The 22069-nt window shown below is 41.0% G+C and overlaps 1 protein-coding gene across 1 annotated transcript in view; it reads left to right on the forward strand.

The window, feature by feature from the left end:
• Positions 1 to 22069, forward strand: part of pdss1 (prenyl (decaprenyl) diphosphate synthase, subunit 1) — a 38610-nt gene that overhangs the window by 1501 nt on the left and 15040 nt on the right. Inside the window, exons 2-3 of the mRNA XM_063044287.1 lie at positions 7283 to 7350; positions 13775 to 13907. Coding sequence (XP_062900357.1) covers positions 7283 to 7350; positions 13775 to 13907 — 201 coding nt within the window. The remainder of the gene's footprint in view (positions 1 to 7282; positions 7351 to 13774; positions 13908 to 22069) is intronic.

A 22069-nucleotide genomic window follows, 5' to 3' on the forward strand; every position in this document is an offset into this window, starting at 1 on the left:
CCATGGATACCTACTGTCTGAACCTTCTGAACTAACCTCCCATGTGGGACCTTGTCAAAGGCCTTACTAAAGTCCATTTAGACAACATCCATAGCCTTTCCTTCATCTATTTTCTCAGTAACCTCCTCAAAAAAACTCTGCAAGATTCATTAAACACGATCTACCATGCACAAAGCTATGCTGACTATCCTTAATCAGCCCTTGGCTGTCCAAATACTTGTATATCTAATCTCTCAGAACACCTTCCAATAATTTACCTATTATTTATGTCAGGCTCACCAGCCTGTAATTTTAAAACCGCAAACAACAGGAATTCTGCAGATGCTGGAAATTCAAGCAACACACATAAAAGTTGCTGGTGAACGCAGCAGGCCAGGCAGCATCTCTAGGAAGAGGTGCAGTCGACGTTTCAGGCCGAGACCCTTCGTCAGGACCCTGTCCATCCTAGAGATGCTGCCTGGCCTGCTGCATTCATCAGCAACTTTTATGTGTGTTGTCCAGCCTGTAATTACCTGGTTTACTTTTGGAGCCTTTTTTAAATAACGGAACAACATGAGCTACCCTCCAATCCTCCAGCACCATACCCGTGGCTAAGGACATTTTAAATATTTCTGCCAGGGTCCCTGCAATTTCTACACTAGTCTGTCTCAAGGTCCGAGGAAATATCATGTCAGGCCTGGGGGATTTATCTACCTTTATTCGCTGCAAGGCAGCGAGCACCTCCTCCTCTTTAATCTCTATATGTTCCATGACACTGCTGCTTGTTTCCCTTCCTTCCATATACGCTATACTAGTTTCCTGAGTAAATACTGATGCAAAAAAAAAGGTTTAAGATCTTCCCCATCTCATGAGGCTCCACATGTAGACAACCACTTTGATCTTCTAGGGGACCAATTTTGTCCCTTTTTCTCTTAATATACTTGTAGAAACCCTTCAGGTTTGCCTTCACATTATCTGCCAAAGCAACCTCATGTGTTCTTTTTGTCTTCCTAATTTCCTTCTTTAGTATTTTCTTACATTTTCTGTACTCAAGTACCACATTTTTCCCTTGTTGCCTATACCTCTCTTTAACCAGATCGCCAGTATACCTTGAAAACCAAGGTTCTCTATGTCTGTTAACTTTGCCTTTAATCCTGGCAGGAACATGCAAACCCTGCACTCAAAATTTTGCCTTTGAATGCCTTCCACATACTGAACACATCCTTGCCAGAAAACAACTTATCCCAGTCCACCCTTCCTAGATCCTTTCTCATTTCCTCAAAATTGGCCCTTCTCCAGTTTAGACCCTTAACTCGAGGACCAGACCTACCCTTATCCATAATTAACTTAAAACTAATGACATCATGGTCACTGGACCCAAAATGTTCGCATATGCATACGTTTGTCACCTGACCTGTCTGGTTCCCTGATAGGAGATCAAGTATTGCATCCTCTCTCGTTGGTACATATAGATTTAGAAAACTTTCCTGAACACATTTGACAAACTCCACACCATCTAACCCTTTTACAGTGTGGGAGTCCCAGTCAATATGTGGAAAGTTAAAATCCCGTACTATTACAACTTACTGTTTCTTACATCGATCTGCTATCTTTCTACAGATTTGCTCCTCCAATTCTTTCTGACTATTGGGCGGTCTATTATACAACCCTACTAGTGTGGTCACCCCTTTTCCGTTCATCAGCTCCACCCATATGGACTGCCCTGTCTACGCACAGCTATGATATTCTCCCTGACTAATAATGCCACTCCTTCCCTTTTTTCACATCTGAAACAACAGAACCCCAGAACATTAAGCTGCCAGTCCTGCCCCTCCTGCAACCAAGTCCCACCAATAGCAATAATGTTGTAATCCCACGTGTCAATCCACACCCTAAGCTCATCTGCCTTACCTACATTGAAATAGATGCACCTGAGAACATTTCTATCATGTTCAAACCTTTGGTTACTGTCTACACATGTAGTCCTCACGTGACCTTTATCCTCCTCCACCTCACTATCTGCTCTAACAATTCCCCTCCCCTGCAAATCTAGTTTAAACCCCCCTGAGCAGAACTAGCAAACCTTCCCACAAGGATGTTAGTCCCCCTCCAGTTCAGGTGCAAACCATCCCATCGGAACATGTCCCACCTTCCCTGGAACAAAGCCCAATTGTCTAGAAACATGAAGCCCTCCCTCCTGCACCATCTCCTTAGCCATGTATTTAGCTGCATTATCTTCCTATTTCTAGCCTTACTAGCACTTGGCACGGGTAGCGATCCTGAGATTGCAACCCTGGAGGTCCTGTCCTTCAATTTTGCACCTAACTCCCTATACTCTTTGCAGGACCTCCTCCTCCTTCCTATCCACTTCATTGGTCCCTACGTGGACCACGACATCTAGCTGCTCACCCTCCCTCCTGAGAATACCGAGAACTCGATCTGAGATATCACAGACCCTGGCAACAGACCATCTGGGATTCTCGATCTCTTCCACAGAACCTCTTATCTGTCCCCCTAACTGTCAAATCCCCTATCACTACTGCTCTCCTCTTTTTCCTCCTTCCTTTCTGAGCTGAGGGTCCAGTTTCGGTGCCAGAGACATGACCTCTACAACTTGTCCCTCGTAGGTCGTCCCCACCAACAGTATCCAAAATGGTATACTTATTATTGATAGGAACAGCCACAGGGGTGCTCTGCTCATTCTGTCTACTCCCCTGCCCTCTCCTGACAGTCACCTAGCTTCCTGCCTCCTGACTTTTAGGTGTGACTATCTCCCTGAAACTCCTGTCTATTTCTGCCTCTACCTCACAAATGATCCAAACTTCATCCAGCTTCAGCTCCATTTCCCTAGCTCAGTTTGTCAAGAGCTGCAGCTGGATGCACCTTTTACAGGTGTAGTCATCAGGGACAATTGTGCTGTCCCTGACTTCCCACATACTGCATACGGAGCACTCGACTGCCCTAACTGCTGCCTCCATTACCTACTCCTAAATTTATTAGAGTAATTATAGGAGCTTACCCAGCCTTACCTTACTAGGAACGGCCTCAGCCCTCCTACCCTGAGCCACTCACACACTGGCCACTCCTCTTCAGTTACCCCTCCTTTTATTTGTCCCTGCCAATTATCTCAAGCACTCACTCGCTCTAATCAACTAATCAACACTCTGTTTAACCCTTCAGTTGCCCTTCACGCTCCTTTTTAAAGCACACTCACCTCATCTGCTTCCCAGCACTCAGCGCTCTCCGGAGCCCCTCGCTCCTCCTCCTGCCATGACCGTTCCTCGATCACACCGTCTTCATTCACCCCTCATTCTTTTAAACTCCAGAGCCATCAACACTCCTTGTACATTAATCCTTTCATTTCTGGGATTGTTCTCATGAACCTCCTCTGGACTTTCTACAATTCCAGCCCACCCTGGATAAGGGGCCAAAAACTGCTCTCAATCTCCAAGTGCAGTCTGACCAACGCTCTATAAAGCCTCAACATTACATCGTTGCTTTTATATTCTAGTCCTCTCGAAATGAATTGCCTACCTTACCACAGGCTCAAGCTGTAAGTCAACTGTTATGGAATCGTACATGAGGACTCCCCACTCCCGTTGCTTCTCATTCTGATTCTTCTCCCCACTGCAGAACATTTTCATATGTATTCACAAAGGGAACAGACAGGGTAGTTGGAGAACTTGGTGAAGAAGAAGGTGAAATAAATAGGAGGAATTTCATCCCTTAGTGACCTAAAAGGTGGATAATTCCCCAGGACGATATAAGATTTTTCTTAAACTGCTACAGGAGATTTCTGCAGCTGTAGCAGAGATTTTTAATTCTTCACTGGACACAAGGAAGATGACTAGAGGACAGCAATTTTTTTTTTACCTCTTTTTCCCCTTTTCTAAGAAGTGCGGAAGCAAAAAAGACTGAGAATTGCAGGCCTGTGAGCCTAGTGTCATTCGTAGGGAAGTTATGGGGATGCAGCTGAGGGACAGGATTAATGATCACTTTGAGGGGCAGGGAGTAATCCGATAGCAGATCTTGTCTGGAGTCAGGTCCTAAGGAGTATTGAGGAACAGTTTGACAATTGCTGTGCAAATCCAAAATTCCTGAAGATGGCAGTACAGGTAGATTGTGATTTTTTTTTCAAAAAGGCATATGGGAATGCTGGCCTTCAGTAGTTGGGGCAATGAATACAAGAATGGAAGGATGTTGTACAAACTTTTTAAAACCTTGGTCAGAGCTTTTGGAGTACTTCATGCATTTCTGGTCACCACATCAGAGGAAAGATGTGATGTTACACCAGATGGAGCAGAGCAGATTCACTGGAATGGAAGTGTCTCAATTATGAGGAGAATATGGATCCATTCTCCCTGGAGTGGAGGTGGTTAAGTATACAGAATTGAGGGACATGGATAAGGTAGAATTCAGGAAACTTTCCCCATACCAGATGTAAATAAAATTAGAGCATAGGAGTTTAGAGTAGGGGGTAAGGGGGGAGGGTCAGGTCTGGAGGGGAACCTTCTTTCACCAGAGGGTGGTGAATAACTGAAATACAATGTCAGAGTGATGAAAGCAGTCATTGACCTCATTTAAGAAGTGTCTAAACCAATGGTTTCAAAACTCCTTTGGGTTACTGCCCCTTGACCCCCAGACCACATCCCCATGCCCTATCTCTCTTTTTGGCCATTACATTAAAACTATAAAGAATTTTGATTTATGGTGCACAGAGAAAGAAAATAGGAACTGTAAATTCAAAGTAATGACAAATAATTTCAAAAGTGATTCAAAGCTACAGATAAAATTCTTTAGTTACAGTGAGAACAATTTTCATCAATTTTAGAGCATACATTAGTAGTCCAACATTACTTCATTGCCTTTTCACCTTTCAATGAGAAGGACGGGCTTAGTGCAGTGATATCAGCTTCTTAATGTCAGGCTGAATGTCACTCAGGAGTCTCAGATCCCCACATTCAGTAATTTGCAATCTGTGTCATTGCTTTGAAAGAAGTTGGGTGATTATACTCAAACTGCGCTCCACTAAATATGTTGGAAAGATAATAAAGAACATCTTGACCTGTTGCGTAGTGCAGGATAGCAACCAGAGATTTATTTCTGCAATCAAAACACTTTGTTTTTTTTTTATCTCAGTCATTTTGCAGTGATATCAGTTTTTCTTCCTTCCTGTTAATTCCTCATTACAAATGTTCAGGAATGGGTTTATTACTCAATCTGGAATTTGAATTGAGAGAAGATCCTGAAATCTCTCTTGCAAGTCTTTATGCAGTTCATCCAGGTGGGCACAGAACACTTGAAAATCATTATCTGATATCTGTTCTTTCTCTTCCAACTCAAGATGTTCAGGAATTGGAAAAGGTCACGACACCCAGTGTTGCACTTATATCAGTCTAAACTTGAAATGTGGAGACAACTGATTTGACTCTGATCCATATAATTTCCTTACAACTGAAGATTGATTCCATTAAACTTAGTGAATAACTGGCAAATCAGCAATGTCATGCTTAATTTTCTTGAGTGACTATTAAATGAAGCATTTGAGTCTTCAAAGAGTTTTATCACAATTTCAAAAAGCACATAAAAGCATCTCAGGCAGCTTGATCTTGAGAGCCTTCTGAGTTCTGTGTGTAACAGCCAGTGTGCAGATTGTTCATCATTCTCAATACAAAGCTCTCAATGGGCAAGAATTGAGAGTATGGGACTTGATGTTATGTACCACATTGATAGCATTATTTAATGATCTGAGCCACTGATCACTTGGGTTTTTTGCATCAACGTGTCTGTGAATTACACAGTGAATGGTACAATTTTTTAAAGAAAGTAATAACCCCACGGTGGCATCCTTTCATTGATGGTGCCCCATCTGTTGCAAAAGCAAGAATGTTGGTGAGCAGAACTTGCTTCTCTTTGAAAATTTGTTCAACAACTCGAAATATTGACTCCCCCTTTGTATCTGTTTCTAATCCCCTTGCAAATAACTCTTGACCCATTGCTTTCATCTTTTATGAACAAACAATCAAGAAGCAAGGTTCTGATGACTGACAAAGTTAATTCATCCAACTGCAGAGCAAATTCTGTTGTCCGAAGTTTGTTGCACTATGTGTCTTCATATTCTCAGTCATTTCATCTATTCATTTTTGAACAGAGTTGTCACCAAGCAGAATCACTTTAATTGGTTGGTCTGGTGGTTTATGCAAAACCGTACTGAGAACTTCCCCTACTGCTGGCAAAATCAGTTTTCCAATTGTATGGGGTTTTCACTTTTTAGCAATGAGCATTGAAATGTTGTATGAAATGTTTTTTATTGTGAAGTGCTGCAAACATGTTTTGAGGTATTTAATTTCTGAAAGTTTTCACAAAGTAACTGAAAATTAGCCACATTCTTGTTTGCTTTATTAAATGTTCAAGGAGTCTGGGTGGTTTTGTTGCATCATGTGGGCGGGGGGGAAGAAAAACTTTCACATTACAGACAGATTGGCTGCAGCTGGTGAATTTTTGCTGATATAAACCCATATTTTAGATACTCAACACTATATAATATCTACACTTTTTTGTTTGGTCTGCCTCTGTCATTTTTGTTATGGATTAATGACCACAGTCAATCGCCTATTGCTTACAACAAGTCTAAGTGCTGCAATCAACAAAGGGGAACGGCTATGATGTCATCATAGCTGAGGCAAAATCTAACCGTGCCTGAAGGTACATAAAGTGGGACAGCGATATATTAGCGTAGAGAAATGTGGTCAAGAGCATTTGAAAGGACAGACTCTGAATTTTATCCCATTGAGCACCATACCCAAATTCAGAGGAATTGCATCAGTACATGATTAGAGTATTAGATTCATACTACCTAACACTATACTACAGTAGTGAAGGGCAATAATGCATGGGCCAACCCCAGAAATAAGTTTCTTCAGTCCAATGTAAGTCTGAGAAACAACACCTCAAATTCTCGAAACATTGCAGCTTTCAGAATTCCATATCACTTTCTATATTTCCAGATAAGGGATACAAACGGGGGAAAAAAAGCAATTATGTTCCATTCATAACTTGCTACAGTGGCTTCACCACTCCTGTATCTTGAAATTATGACCAAACTTTAATATTAAAGGAATATGATTAACAGATTGCACATCATTGTTTTGAAAAAGATGTCACAGGAAGCAATACTGAGCCAAAGTCTGTCTAAGGAAAGGAAACTTATTCACTTTCCAGCTGACAATGAAAGAGAGTCTGTTAAAATGATTAAGTGAATGACTGGATTTTTTTTAACAATATTTCTTGTTTTTCTGTAAAGGAGCTACATTTATATAGAAGAATCCATTTAAACGCTACAGTTTACAAGAAGCCAAACTCTTTATGGAGGTAAGAACAGTTTAAGAAAATAACGTGAATATTGCATTTTATGTACCTCAATGATGCTTTTACAAAATTCTTAATTTTTAGAGAGGAAGACCAAGCTCATAAAATTTAATTAAGTCATTTTTTTGGAGGTGGTCTTTTTGCAGCAGTCTATTTCTTTCCACTTTTCATTCGAGAATTTTGGGTTCAAGTTCCTTCTGGCAAGGAGTATAACTCCAGATTGAAATTTAAATGTAGCACTGAGCTCCATATCTTTATGGGTGCATTCTTGTAGAAGTTAAACATTTAAAGATTCCTGTCACTCCTAGTGTTTTGCTCAACATTTATGCTTTGACCATCACTTAATCAAAGTTTATGGGGAGGTACTATGTACAAATTAGTTGTTCCACTTCCCACGTTATAATGGCAAAATACTTAGAGTCCTGAGGCAGTGAAATGCACTTCATAAAATTTATCTCACTTCCAACATTCCAGTCAAAGTTGGCTTGCTGAGTTAATTTATTTAGAGATACAAGGTGGAAGAGTCCCTTTGAACTGTGCTGATTTAACCCTAGCCTAATCATGGAACAGTTTACAATGACCAATTAACCTACTAACCAATACGTCTGGACTGTGGGCGGAAACCGAAGCACCCAGAGGAAACTCACGCATTCCAATACAAATTCCTTACAGAGGACACCAGGATCGAATTCTAACACTCTGACCTGTAATACTGTCATGCTAACCATTTTGCTATCGCTCTGAGGTATTTGGAACTTTTATGTCTTGGTGTTGGCGTTCTGAATTTTGTATAAAAATTAATGCCTCAGGATATTATGCTATTCGCATTTAACTATAAATGAAAATATTTAAGTCGTATTTTTTTGATATGAGACCAACATCATTTATCACCTATTCCCAGTGATCCTGAGAGGGGGTAGTGAAGGCAGTCCTACAATGTTGGGTATTGTCTTCAAGGATTTAGACTTGATGATGATGAAGAAATGATGGTGTGTTTCCAGATGGGCACCTTCAAGTGTAAAGCTGTAGACACAGTGTTCCATGTGTGTTAGTGTGTAGGCCCAGAAAATGTGACCTCTTGATTGTAAAAGGGGGAAATACCAAGGGTATGATTGAAGAGAACTGCAATTGTCCTGGGAGATGCACCAGGCATTGCTACTTAGAACAGTATATTATTCCAGGTAGGTTCCATAGGCACTTTGAGATTTGGTCATGAGTATGAGGAAAGATTAAAAAGATTAGTGAATATGGATCTTCAATGAGGTGGTAACCACAAGTGATAGAATTCCAGATTTAGTTTGATTGTGGTGTTGTCCATCAATATTTGTCTGAAAACATTTGACAACATTTCTAGACAAAACAGTTGTAGTTTTGACTCGATCCCATGGGACTTCTGTTTCCAAACTGCTTTATTAACTTGTGCAAATACTGACATTCATTAAGTGATTGCTTTCACTATCACTGTTGACATGTACCTAGATGTGGGGTAGTCACCTTCCTTGCAATCTTTGGAGCTGTTACTGTGAATTCCTCAAAGTATCTTCATATTTGTCACGCAAGCTGGATGCCCTCTGTTTTCTTTAGCCAGTTCGAAGACTACTTGTCCATCCTGTTCTCTTAACTTTCTCACTTATCTCCTCTCCTGACTTAGACACTATCTGTTGGCTATCTCACTATCTCAAGACTGAAAGAAGCTGCAGAGGGTTGTAAATCTAGTCAGCTCCATCTTGGGTACTAGCCTTCAAAGTACATAAGAACATAAGAAATAGGAGCAGGAGTAGGCCATCCAGCCCATCGAGCCTGCCCCGCCATTCAAAAAGACCATGACTGATCTGTCCGTAAACTCAGCTTCATCTAGCTGCCTTTTCCCCATAACCCTTAATTCCCTTACTATGTAAAAACCTATCTAACTGTTTCTTAAATATATTTAGTGAGGAAGCCTCAACTGCTTCCCTGGCTAGAGAATTTCACAGATTCACCACTCTGGGAAAAATAGTTTCTCCTCATCTCTGTCCTAAATCTTCTCCCCTGAATCTTGAGGCAATGTCCCCTAGTTCTAGTCTCACCAACCAATGGAAACAACTTTCCTACTTCTACCTTATCTATCCCTTTCAAAATTTTGTATGTTTCTATAAGATCCCCTCTCATTCTTCTGAACTCCAGAGAGTACAGTCCCAGGCGACTCAGTCTCTTCTCATGGTTAACCCCTTCATCTCTGGAATCAACCTGGTGAACCTCCTCTGCACTGCCTCCAAAGCCAGTTTATCCTTCCTCATGTATGGAGACCAGAACTGCACACAGTACTCCTGGTGCGGCCTCACCAGTTCCCTGTATAGCTGCAGCATGACCTCCCTGCACTTGAATTCAATCCGTCTAGCAATGAAGGCCTTGTTGTCTTCCAATCCGCCGGGACCTGCCCAGAGTCTAGAGAATTTTGGTAAATGATTACCAATGCGTCTACTATAACCTCCGCCAATCCCCTCAGCACCCTGGGATGCATCCCATTAGGACTAGGGGACTTATCTACCTTCAGGCCCTCTAGTTTGCTCATCACTATCTCTTTAGTGACAGTGACTTTATCGAGGTCCTCACCTCCCATTTTGTCCATAACATCATTCTTTGTCATATTAGGTGTGTCCTCCACCATGAAGACCGACACAAAATAGTCGTTCAATGCCTCAGCCATTTCCTTATCAGCCAATATCAATTTCCCCTTCTCATAATCCAAGGGACCTAGGTTGAGTTTAGCCACCCTCTTCCACTTTATATATTTATAAAAACTTTTGCTATGTTTTTATATTTTGTGCTAATTTACTTTCATACTCTATTTTTCCTTTCCTTATTTCTTGTTTAGTTGTTCTTTGTTGCTTTTTAAAGTTTTCCCAATCCTCCAGACTCCTCCTACTCTTTGTGACTTTGTACGCATGAGCTTTTAATTTGATACTATCTTTTATTTCCTTAGTTATCCAAGGGTGGCTCTCCCCACACTTACTGTCCTTACTTTTGACTGGAATATACTTTTGTTGAGCACTGTGAAAAATCTCTTTGAAAGTATTCCACTGTCCAACTGTCCTATCAAAAAGCCTGTACTCCCAATCCACATTAGCCAACTCCTCCCTCATCCTGTTGTAGTCTCCCTTGTTTAAGCATAATACACTAGTTTTAGATCTAATTATGTCATCCTCCATCTGTATGCGAAATTCAATCATACAATGATCACTCTTTCCAAGAGGATCCCCGACTACAAGATCGTTAATCTTACCTGTCTCATTGCACAGGACTAGATCTAAGATGGCATTTTCCCTTGTAGGTTCACTAACATGCTGCTCAAGAAAGCCATCACGGATGCATTCTATGAAGTCCTCCTCAAGACTTCCTTGACCAACCTGATTCACCCAATCCATGTGGAAGTTAAAATCGCTCATGACAACTGCCGTTCCATTCTTACAAGCCTCAGTTATTTCTTGGTTAATCGCCTCTGCCACTGCAATATTCTTATTAGTGGCCTATAGACAACTCCCACCAGTGATTTTTTTGTTTCCCCTTCACTATTCTCAATCTCTACCCAGATGGACTCAACATTCTGCTCCGTAGATCTTATATCACCTCTCACAATCACCCTGATCTCATCCTTAATTAAGAGTGCCACTCCACCTCCCTTGCCTTCCTGCCTATCTTTCCGTATTACCTGATACCGTTGGATATGTAATTCCCAGTCATCTCCACCTAGCAACCAGGTTTCTGTAATGGACACTAAATCATATGCCTTGGTACTGATCTGTGCCACAAGTTCCCTAACCTTGTTTCTGATACTACGGGCATTTAGATAAAGTGCCCTTATACTCATTGTCCTTTTAGAATCTAGTGACCTATGGGATTTTTGCTTTTTACTTTTATCACTCTACTGTTACTTTTTTTCTTCACTAACTCTAGATTTGGTCTCTGCATCACTTCCCTCTTCTTTTCTGTGTAGGTTCCCATTCCCCTGCCATATTAGTTTAAAACCTCCCCAACAGCACTAGCAAACAATCTCCCTAGGACATTCATCCCGGCCCTGCCCAGATGTAGACTGTCTGGATGGTACTGGTCCTACCTCCCCCAGAAACGGTTCCAATGCCCCAAGAATCTGAAACCCTCCCTCCTGCACCCCCGCTCAAGCCACGTATTCATTCTAGCTATCCTGCTATTCCAACTCTGGCTAGGACATGGCACCGGTAATAATCCTGAGATTATTACCTTTGAGGTCCTACTCTTTATCCCCTAGCTCCCTAAATTCAGCTTGTAGGACCTCATCCCGCTTTCTTTCCATATCGTTAGTACCTACATGCACCACGACAGCAGGCTGCTCACCCTCTCCTTTCAGAAGTACCCAGGACATCTTCAGGGAGCAGTGTCTCAGAAAGGCAGCGTCCATTATTAAGGACCTCCAGCCCTTTTCTCACTGTTGCCATCAGGTAGGAAGTACAGAAACACTCTCAGCAATTCAGGAAGAACTTCTTCCTCTCTGCCATCCAATTCCTAAATGGACATTGAACCTTTGGACACTACCTCACCTTTTTTTAATATACAGTATTTTTTTTTCTCTTCTATAATGTATTGCATCGAACTGCTGCTGCTAAATTAACAAATTTCATGTCACATGCCGGTGATAATAAACCTGATTCTGATTCTGGCTATACTGCCCATTAGCTATCCATTCATTTCAAATGCACTTGACAAGTGGATACATCTGTTCTATGTGTAGTGCTGCCTATTTGAGGTCATTCCTCCATTTTTGTAGTTTTGAGTGCAAACTTTTCAACCCAACCAAGCAGAGGCAAAAGATGCTGGGAAAATGTGAGGAATGTTTGTTTTTAACATGGGTGCGGTGGTATATCTGTAAAGCTGGTGGAAAAAGCTGTCTTTCCAAAGGGACTGAGCATGGATTTAAGAGAAAGTAATTTACAGGATATTGAGAAAACAACAGGAGCCGTTTGACTAGATTGCTCTAGGAAAAAGGTAGTCTATAATTAGTAAATCATCGATTGCTGATATTTGTATTCCAATTGATTTCAAATCTATATAATCTAATTCCAACTAAAACCTACCAGTCTTTGTAGCATCACTTCCCTCTTCCCCTCTAAAACAGGTGCTGATTGACCTATGGAGTTCTTCCAGCATGCTGTTTTTAGTTGCTTTTGCATATGTATGGTTGCATTTGAAGTTGTATTACAAGTTCAATCATATAATTGTATTAGTCATGTAAATATTTTCAGCATTCTGATGGATCCAGGGCTATGGTATGCAAACAAGCCTTGAGATTGTTAATAGCCAGATAGCAATGTGCTCAATTGAGGTTGGCTGCAATTGTCACAGACTTGATCTGTACTCTGGTTTCCATGGCAGAGGTTTGTTGGATATTGTTTTGATGAAAACCATTAACTGGGGGCAAACAACTGAATATGCCAAATTGTTTTTGCCTTTTCACCTTGTGAATCTAGCTGTCAGTAATTGATTTGAGAAAACTGTTTTCAGAGACAATATTTTTGAATTGAGTTTTGAAATAAAAGCAGAGATTTGGCTAAACCTTTTAAATCACTGGTGTACTATTGTATCAAATTTTGGGGACTTTTTGGGAGACGATCATTGTTTTGGAGAGTGTATTTTGTACCTTTACTGGAATAACAGGGTTGCAAAACCTAGTAATGTGGATCTAGTAGAGAAGCTGCAATACTTTTTCTGAGCAGATTGAAGTATTTCAAAGTGGACTGTTTTGTCAAATAAGTTGTTTCCATTAGCAGAGAACCTATAAATAGAATATAATCAATGTAGTTATCAAAAAGAAAAGCTGAAATTAGTTTTTGTATTGTATAATGGTGTTATTTCCAACTATACTTCACCATTTTAAAAAAGGTGATGAAAATATTAACTTTGAAAAGAAAATGGGACAAAAATTGAAATGGGTAAATTGTAGGGCTATATGGAAAAGGTATAGAGATGAGGAATTTCTTTTGCTGGGAGTAGTGAATATGGAATTCATTGCTACAGACGGCTGTGGAGGCCAAGACACTGGGCATATTTAAAATGGAGTGTGACAGGCTCTTGTTTAGTCAGGCTGTCAGCGGTTGTGGGGAGAAGGCAGCAGAATGGGGTTGAGAGGGATAATAAATCCACCATGATGGAATTGTGGAGCAAGATCCAAAGGCTGAATGGCCTAATTCTGCTTACATGTCTTAGGGTAGAACTGGTGCCATAAGTTGAATGATGCTGCATCCTGTATTTTTTTTTATTCTGAACACTTATTTGATAATATCATAGTAAATGCAGCAGTCTGATTGCGTCACATTTAAGATAAACTTAAGATGTTGATTTTTTTCACAAGTTTGGAATATTTGGTTGAACAATGTTTTTAATGTAGAAGCCTATAATGCAGGTTATTTTGTTTTAGAACTCCAACCAGACTTGTATACACCTCTAGGAGTAAACACTGTTGTAACCAGGTGCAGAGTGACAAGCTGCATAAAGACCCCTACACACTAGCTCAGAAAGATTTGAAGAATCTATATGATGAAATCAAACAGGTAAGTTAGTCTAACAGTTTGATTTTAAGAAATGGATGGATTTAGAATTGTTTCACAACTGAATTATACAAGTTCTTTTCATAAGCTGTTTTATTTTTCTTTTTGAACATGAAGACTGATTTGAAGGTTCGACAGCAAGAATGGATAAGTTTTTCAAGTAGTTGTGCAGTTACGACGAGAAGGGCAATACTTTCAGGGAAAGATGTTTAATTTTCAATAAAAATCGAAAATTTGTTTGAAGCAAAAGAAACTGAATAATACAAACCCATACTCATTGCGTAATCTTGGAACAATTGTTGTACATTTTGATGGCAGCATATTGAAGTTAGTGAGGCAATTCAATTACTACACATCCTTGTCAACTGACCTGACCTGAGGGTGCTATTGAGATGGCATTCATTTCTTGATTTACAGAAGTGTTGCATTCCAGGAGAATGTTTCATTAAACTTAAATTTGTGAGCTTAAAAAGGCATTTCCCATTAGTTTCAAAGTAAAAGCTGTAGTTGTATTCCAGAGTACAAGAATGTCAGAAAAATACTTGGTGTATTGACATTACATTACACAAGCGATATAACATTAACAATTTACTCTTACAACGATTTGCATATTGTACCCTTTCAGAGTAATTAAAAGGTACAAGGTCTTGACAGAGCACTTGCATCCTCTTTGTGAAATGGGATGATAATCGTAGAATAAAGATTTGCTTCTTTATGACATAAATGATTTTTTTTCTCCCAGACAGATGTAATTTTTTGGAAGTAAAAGGTAGTCAGAAGCAGAATCATTTTTGAGGAAAAATTTTGATGAGCAAGAAAACCAGCAGATTCCCAGAGTTTTGCTGTAATCTGTAGTGTGGGCTTTGGGGGAGCTTTCATGAGAAGAGTGAATAGCAACATTGGGTATTTGTATCTTAAATGAATGCTCTCATTAACTAAAGACATGCATGACTGCAGAGGAAGCTGAATGGCAAGTAAGGCATCTGACAGAATTAAAATTCATGGGATCCACAAATGTTTGGATTCAGAATTGGCTGCCCATAGAAAACAGAGGGCAATGGTGAATGGAATTTATTCTGGCTGGAGTCCGTAACTAGTGGGATCCCCAGGGATCTATAGTGGGGCTTCCAGTGTTTGTAATCATATATAAGTGCCATGGATGAAAAAGTAGGTGGATAGATTAAATTTGCAGATGATAAAAAGATTAGTATTGTGGATAGCATATAGATTTGCTAAATGATATAACTGTAGAGATAAGTGCAGATATGGGTGGATGAATGGCTGATGCTTTCTGACGTAGCCATTTGTGAGGTGTTGCTCTTCAAAAGATCAAATGCAAAGGGACACTTCAGCATTAATGGCAGGACCTTAATGGATCCCAGATGGATCTAGGATCTAAATTCATAGCTCACTGAAAGTGGCTGAACAGGTTAAAATGGTGGTAAAGAAGGCATATGGCATTCCTGCCTTTGTTAGCCAGCACATTGAATTTAAGTTGTAGTTGTGTTGAAGCTTTGTGAAGGTCTGATTCGGCTGTATCTGGAGTTTTGCATTCTATTCTGGTTGCCCCATTATAGAAAAGTTGTGGGTAAAGGGTGCAGAAAACGGTGACTAGGATGTTGCTTGAGGTTATGTGCTATGAGGAGAGGTTAGACAAACTTTTTTGAGAGGCTGAAGGAAGACTGATAGACATTTGTAAGATTGAGGCATAAATAGATCGCCGGTGCATTTTTTTCTAGGGTTGAAATGTCTAATACTACATTTAAGGTAGTATTTAAGGTGATAAGTTTATATTTATAGTGGTGAATGTTCAGATTACTCTGCCAAGGGTGGTAATGGAGGCAAATATAATGGGCTTTTAAGAGGCTTGAAGATACGTTCATGACTTTGCAGAGAATGGAGGGATATGGACATTGTCTAGGCAGAAGGGTTTTGTTTAAGACCTTAAGATATAGGAGCAGAATTAGGCCATTTGGCCCAACAAGTCTGCTCCACCATTTTATAATGGCTGATCCAGTTTTCCTGTCAGCTCCAATCACCTGCCTTCTCCCCATATACCTTCATGCCCTGACCAATCAAGAATCTTTATCCAACTCTGCCTTAAATATACAAAAAGACTTGGGCTCCGCAGCTGCCTCTAGCAAAGAATTCCATAGATTCATCACGCTCTGGCTGAAGAAATTCCACGTCATCTCCATTTTAAAATAACAACCCTCTATTCTGAGGCCCTGTCCTCTGGTCTTAGACTCTCCCACCATAGGAAACATTCTCTCCATATCTACTCCATCAAGGCCTTTCAAATTCAATAGGTTCCAATGAGGTCTCCCTTCATTCTTCTGAATTCTAGTGAATACAGGCCCAAAGCCATCAGACTCTCTTCATATGATAAGCCTCCTTTGAACTCTCTCCTGTTTTAGCACATCTTTTCTAAGATAAGGGGGCCCAAACAATACTCTCAATACTCCAAGTGAGGCCTCACCAGTCCTTTATAAAGTTTCAACTTTACATCCTTGCTCTTATATTTTAGTCCTCTTGAAATGAATGTGAATATTGCATTTGCCTTCCTCACCACAGACTAAATCTGCAAATTAACCTTTAGGGAATCCTGCGAAAGGACCCCCAAATCCCTTTGCATCTCAGTTTTTTGTATTTTCTCTCCATTTGGAAAATAATCGACCCTTTAATTTCTTGTACCAAAGTGCAAGACCATACACTTCCTGACACAGTAATCCTTTTTTTTTTGCCCATTCTCTTAATCTGCCTAAGTCCTTCTGTAGCCTGTCTACTTCCTCAAAACTACCTGCTCCTCCACCTATCTTCATATTGTCTCCAAACTTTGCAAAAAACCATCAATTCCATCACCCAAATCAGTGACAAATAACATAAAAAGAATCAGTCCCAACACAGACTGCTATGGAACACCACTAGTCACCAGCAGCCAGTCGGAAAAGGCTCCCTTTATTCCTACTCTTTGCCTCCTGCCAATGACCCACTGCTTTATCCATGCTAGAATCTTTCCTGTAATACTTGTGAAGCAGCCTCATGTGTGGCACCCTCTCAAAGGCCTTCTGAAAATCCAAGTACACAACATCAACCAATTCTTCTTTGTCTATCCTGTTTGTTATTTCTTCAAAGAATTCCAACAGTTCAACAGGCAAGATTTTCCCTTGAGGAAACAATGTTGACTATGGCCTATTTTGTCACATGCCTCCAAGTATACTGAGACCTCATCCTTAGTAATTGACTCCAACGTCTTCCCAACCACCGAAGTCAAACTAACTGACCTATAGTTTCCTTTCTTCTGCCTCTCTCCCTTCTTGAAGAGTGGAGTGACATTTTGCAATTTTTAAGTCTTCTGGAACCATTCCAGAATCTAGTGATTCTAGAAAAATCATTACTAACGCTTCCACGATCTCTTCGGCCACCTCATTCAGAACTCTGGGGTGTACACCATCTGGTCCAGGTGACTTGTCTACCTTCAGACCTTTGTTTTCCAAGAACCTTCTCTCTAGTTGTGGTAACCGTGCACTTCATGCCTCCGATAACTGGAACTTCCACCATGCTGCTAGTGTCTTCCACAGTGAAGACTGATGCAAAATATTTATTCAGTTTGTCTGCTATTTCATTGTGCTCCATGACTACCTCTCCAGCATTGTTTCCTGTGGTTCATAAAAACATAGAAAAACTACAGCACAATACAGGCCCCTTGGCCCAGAACGCTGTGCCGAACATGTACTTTAGAAATTACCTAGTGTTACCCATAGCCCTCTATTTTTCTAACGTCCGTGTGCCTATCCAGGAGTCTCTTAAAAGACTCTATCGTATCCGCCTCCACCACCGTCGCTGGCAGCCCATTCCACACACTCGCCACACTCTGCATGGGGGAGAAAAAATTTACCCCTGACATCTCCTCTGTACCTACTTCCAAGCACCTTAAAACTGTGCCCTCTCGTGATAGCCATTTCAGCCCTGGGGGGAAAAGCCTATGACTACCCACAAGATTAATGCCTCTCATCTTATACACTTTTATCAGGTCACCTCTCATCCTCGTCGCTCCAAGGAGAAAAGGCCGAGTTCATGCAACCTATTCTCATAATGCATGCACCCCAATCCAGGCAACATCCTTGTAAATCTCCTCTGCACCCTTTCAATAGTTCCCACATCCTTTCTGTAGTGAGGTGACCAGAACTGAGCGCAGTGCTCCAAGTGGGATCTGACCAGGGTCCTATATAGCTGTAATATTACCTCTCGGCTCTTAAACTTAATCCCATGATTGATGCACCATATACCTTCTTAACCACAGAGTCAACCTGCGCAGCTGCTTTGAGCGTCCTCTGGACTCAGACCCCAAAATCCCTCTGATCCTCCACACTACCAAGAGTCTTACTATTAATACTATATTCTGCCGTCATATTTGACCTACCAAAATGAACCACCTCACACTTATCTGGGTTGAACTCCATCTGCCACTTCTCAGCCCAGTTTTGCATCCTATCGACGTCCCGCTGTAACCTCTGACAGCCTTCCACACTATCCACAACACCCCCAACCTTTTTGTCATCAGCAGATTTACTAACCGATCCCTCCACTTCCTCATCCAGGTCATTTATAAAAATCATGAAGAGAAGGGGTCCCAGAACAGATCCCTGAGGCACACCACTGGTGACCGACCTGCACGCAGAATATGACCCATCTGCAACCACCCTTTGCCTTCTGTGGGCAAGCCAGTTCTGGATCCACAAAGCAAGGTCCCCTTGGATCCCATGCCTCCTTACTTTCTCAATAAGCCTTGCATGGGGTGCCTTATCAAATGCCTAGATAAGATGTAGGATATAGAAGGACCAATATCCACTCTCGCCTCTCTTTTACACCTTGTATCTGAGTACACTTTAGTTAGGCATGTAATTATAGTTTAATTATTTTGGCACAGCATAGAGTTTGCTGAGGTTAATACAGATAATAATTTTGCCCGGTTTCACTCCTTGTGTTATCATACTGCCTATCTTCACTTTGCTCAGGCCAGATGTAGGGTCATGACTCAGTCACGAGAAAATCTACAGATGCTGGAAATTCAAGCAACACACAAAATGCTGGTGGAACGCAGCAAGCCAGGCAGCATCTATAGGAAGAAGTACAGTCAACGTTTCGGGTCGAGACCCTTCATCAGGACTAACGGAAAAAAGAGATTGTAAGAGATTTGAAAGTGGGAGGAGGAGGAGGGGAGACCCGAAATGATAGGAGAAGACAGGAGGGGGAGAGATGAAGCCAAGAGCTGGGAAGTTGATTGGCAAAAGAGATACAAGGCTGGAGAAGGGAGAGTATCATGGGACGGAAGGCCTTGAAAGAACGGGGGAGCAGAGCACCAGTGGAAGATGGAGAACAGGCAAGGAGTTATTGTAAGAGGGAAAGAGGAAAAAAAAATAATAATAATTAGGGATGGGGTAAGCAGTGGAGCAGGGGCATTAGCGGAAGTTAGAGAAGTCAATGTTCATGCCATCAGGTTGGAGGCTACCCAGACAGAATATAAGGTGTTGTTCCTCCAACCTGAGTGTGGCTTCATCTTGACAGTAAAGGAGGCCGTGGATAGACATATCAGAATGGAAATGGGAATGGGATGTGGAATTAAAATGTGTGGCCACTGGGAGATCCTGCTTCCTCTGGTGTTCAGCGAAGCAGTCTCCCAATCTTCGTCAGGTCTCACCAATATATAGAAGGCCACATCAGGAGCACCGGACGCAGTATATCACACCAGCAGACTCACAGGTGAAGTGTCGCCTCACTTGGAAGGGCTGTCTGGGGCCCTGAATGGTGGTGAGGGAGGAAGTGTAAGGGCAGGTATAGCACTTGTTCCGCTTACAAGGATAAGTGCCAGGAGGGAGATGGGGGGACGAATGGACAAGGGAGTCCATTCCCCCCCCCCCCCTTTCTGCTTTCCACAGGGATTGTTCCCTACACGACTCCCTTGTCCATTCTTGGAATTCAACTCGGTGAGCATTTATTTTCTTGTTTGTTATTTCTAATTTCTTGTGCATGTGTGATGCCTTTTTCAGCTATTAGCAGTCACTTCAGATCTGAAGGAAATATCGGAATGTGTGATATCCATAGATGCTGAGAAAGCCTTTGATCGGGTTGAATGGAATTATTTATTTAAAACTTTAGAAAAATTTAACTTTGGGCCTGATTTTATTCAATGGATTAAATTACTTTATTTATCTCCCTCTGCTGAGGTTCTTACTAACTCTCAGAATTCTAAACCATTTAAACTTCAACGTGGAACCAGATAAGGTTGTCCTTTGAGTCCTTTGCTTTTTGACTTGGTCTTAGAACCTTTAGCCATTGCTTTCCAGGAATCTAATAATATCACTGGTAGTTTTAGGAAGGGTGTTACGCACAAAGTGTCACTTTATGCTGATGACCTTCTGCTCTACATTTCTAGTGTGGAGTCTTCTTTACCTTCCGTACTTTCTTTACTCTCCTGCTTTAGTCAGTTTTCAGGATATGAACTAACCTTCCTTTTAAAATTGTAAGAAATCAATTTACTTATTTGGGCGTAACAATTACTGGGAATTATAAATTCCTTTTTAAAGAAATTTTTTTTTACACTGTTACGTACCCAGTAACTGGGTTGCCAAACCAGCAGAAATAGATCACTCAGTTGGAGTCTGGATTACTAGAACTAAGAAAGTTTTATTAAAGAAACAAGCAACACAGTACTCTAATCAAAAGGATAATAAATGCAACAGTTCAGCAATGATAAACACACATGTACACAGAATTAAGATAACAGGATCAATCAAGCTCTATCGTCGTCTAGGGGTAAATGACCAGTTTCAAAGTGATGCAAAGTTCAGTTCAATTTAGTTCAGTTCAGTTCGCAGTAATCGCTGCCGTGGGAGATGGGCAGTGGGGGAAAGGAGAGAGAGAGAGAGAGAGAGAGAGCAAAATGAATGAATATTCAAACGGCTTCCACACACAGACCTTCGATATTCTTCGCAGTCAGCTTTCGTGCGAGCTCTTTGTGATGTCATCTGAGGTCACCAACCGTGACCCTTCCATTTCCAGATACGATCGTTTCTCTGTGGTGAACCTGGCACCCAGGCAAGGGCGGACACACACCAGGTTCCCGCCGATCGTACCTTTCCACCCTGTGCGTCTATGGCTTGATCTCGCGACCAGCCGTCCAAAACTTCCCACCGACTTGTGGGAGACGCACCGCTTCCAGGGTCTCGTTACCTCGGGGTGTCGTGTGTGTCTTGCCTTAGCGAACCTGTCCCTTTTTATCCCCCTGCTGGGGTATCGCCTGTCCATCACTTCAAACAGTTCAGGGTTCAAAGGGGGAGCCGACCTTGACAGCTCTCCTTCCGTTAAACTCTCCCATCCCTTCATTAACATCTCCAAATGCTGCTCCATTGTTTTCCTTATCTCTGTCTCTCCTGAAGACAGGTGGCAGACCAACTGCTGATCCCACTGGTGCCAGCATAGGACAGCTAACATCTTAATCTATGTGTATTCTCATCACAACACTTCTGAATTATGTTAAGAAGGCACTATCAAATTTGTCACCCCTCTCTTTATCGTTGATTGGTGGAATTAGTTCTATTAAAATGAGTATTTTGCCTAAATTTTTATATTTATTTCAGGCCATACCTGTTTTTATTCCTAAATCCTTTTTTGATTCTCTGGATTCTATTATATCTTCTTATATATGGAAAAATAAAATTTCTCAATTAAATAAAGTTCATCTTCAAAAAGCTAAAAAGAATGGAGGTTTAGCCTTACCCAATTTTAGGTTTTATTACTGGGCAGTCAATATACGGAATCTTACGTTTTGGTTATATTTATATTAATTGAGAGGACTGTCCGGTCTGGGTTTCTTTAGAAGCTAATTCTGTTAATAAATTTTCTATCATTTCTCTTCTCGGACCCTCAATTCCTTTATGTTTAAGTAATTTAACTGATAATTTTGTAGTTGAACACACCTTGAGGATTTGGGTACAATTTAGAAAATATTTTGGTTTATTGAGTTTTTCACTTTCAAGTCCCATTTTTTTTCTAACTTTTTTTAAACCTTCTATGACTGATGTAGTTTTTAAAGAGTGGAATAGGTTGGGTATTCAAGACTCGTTTTCAAGATTTGTTTGTTGGAGATAGTCTCTCTTCATTTG

This window comes from Mobula hypostoma, chromosome 3 (assembly GCF_963921235.1).
Source record: "Mobula hypostoma chromosome 3, sMobHyp1.1, whole genome shotgun sequence".
NCBI lineage: Eukaryota > Metazoa > Chordata > Chondrichthyes > Myliobatiformes > Myliobatidae > Mobula > Mobula hypostoma.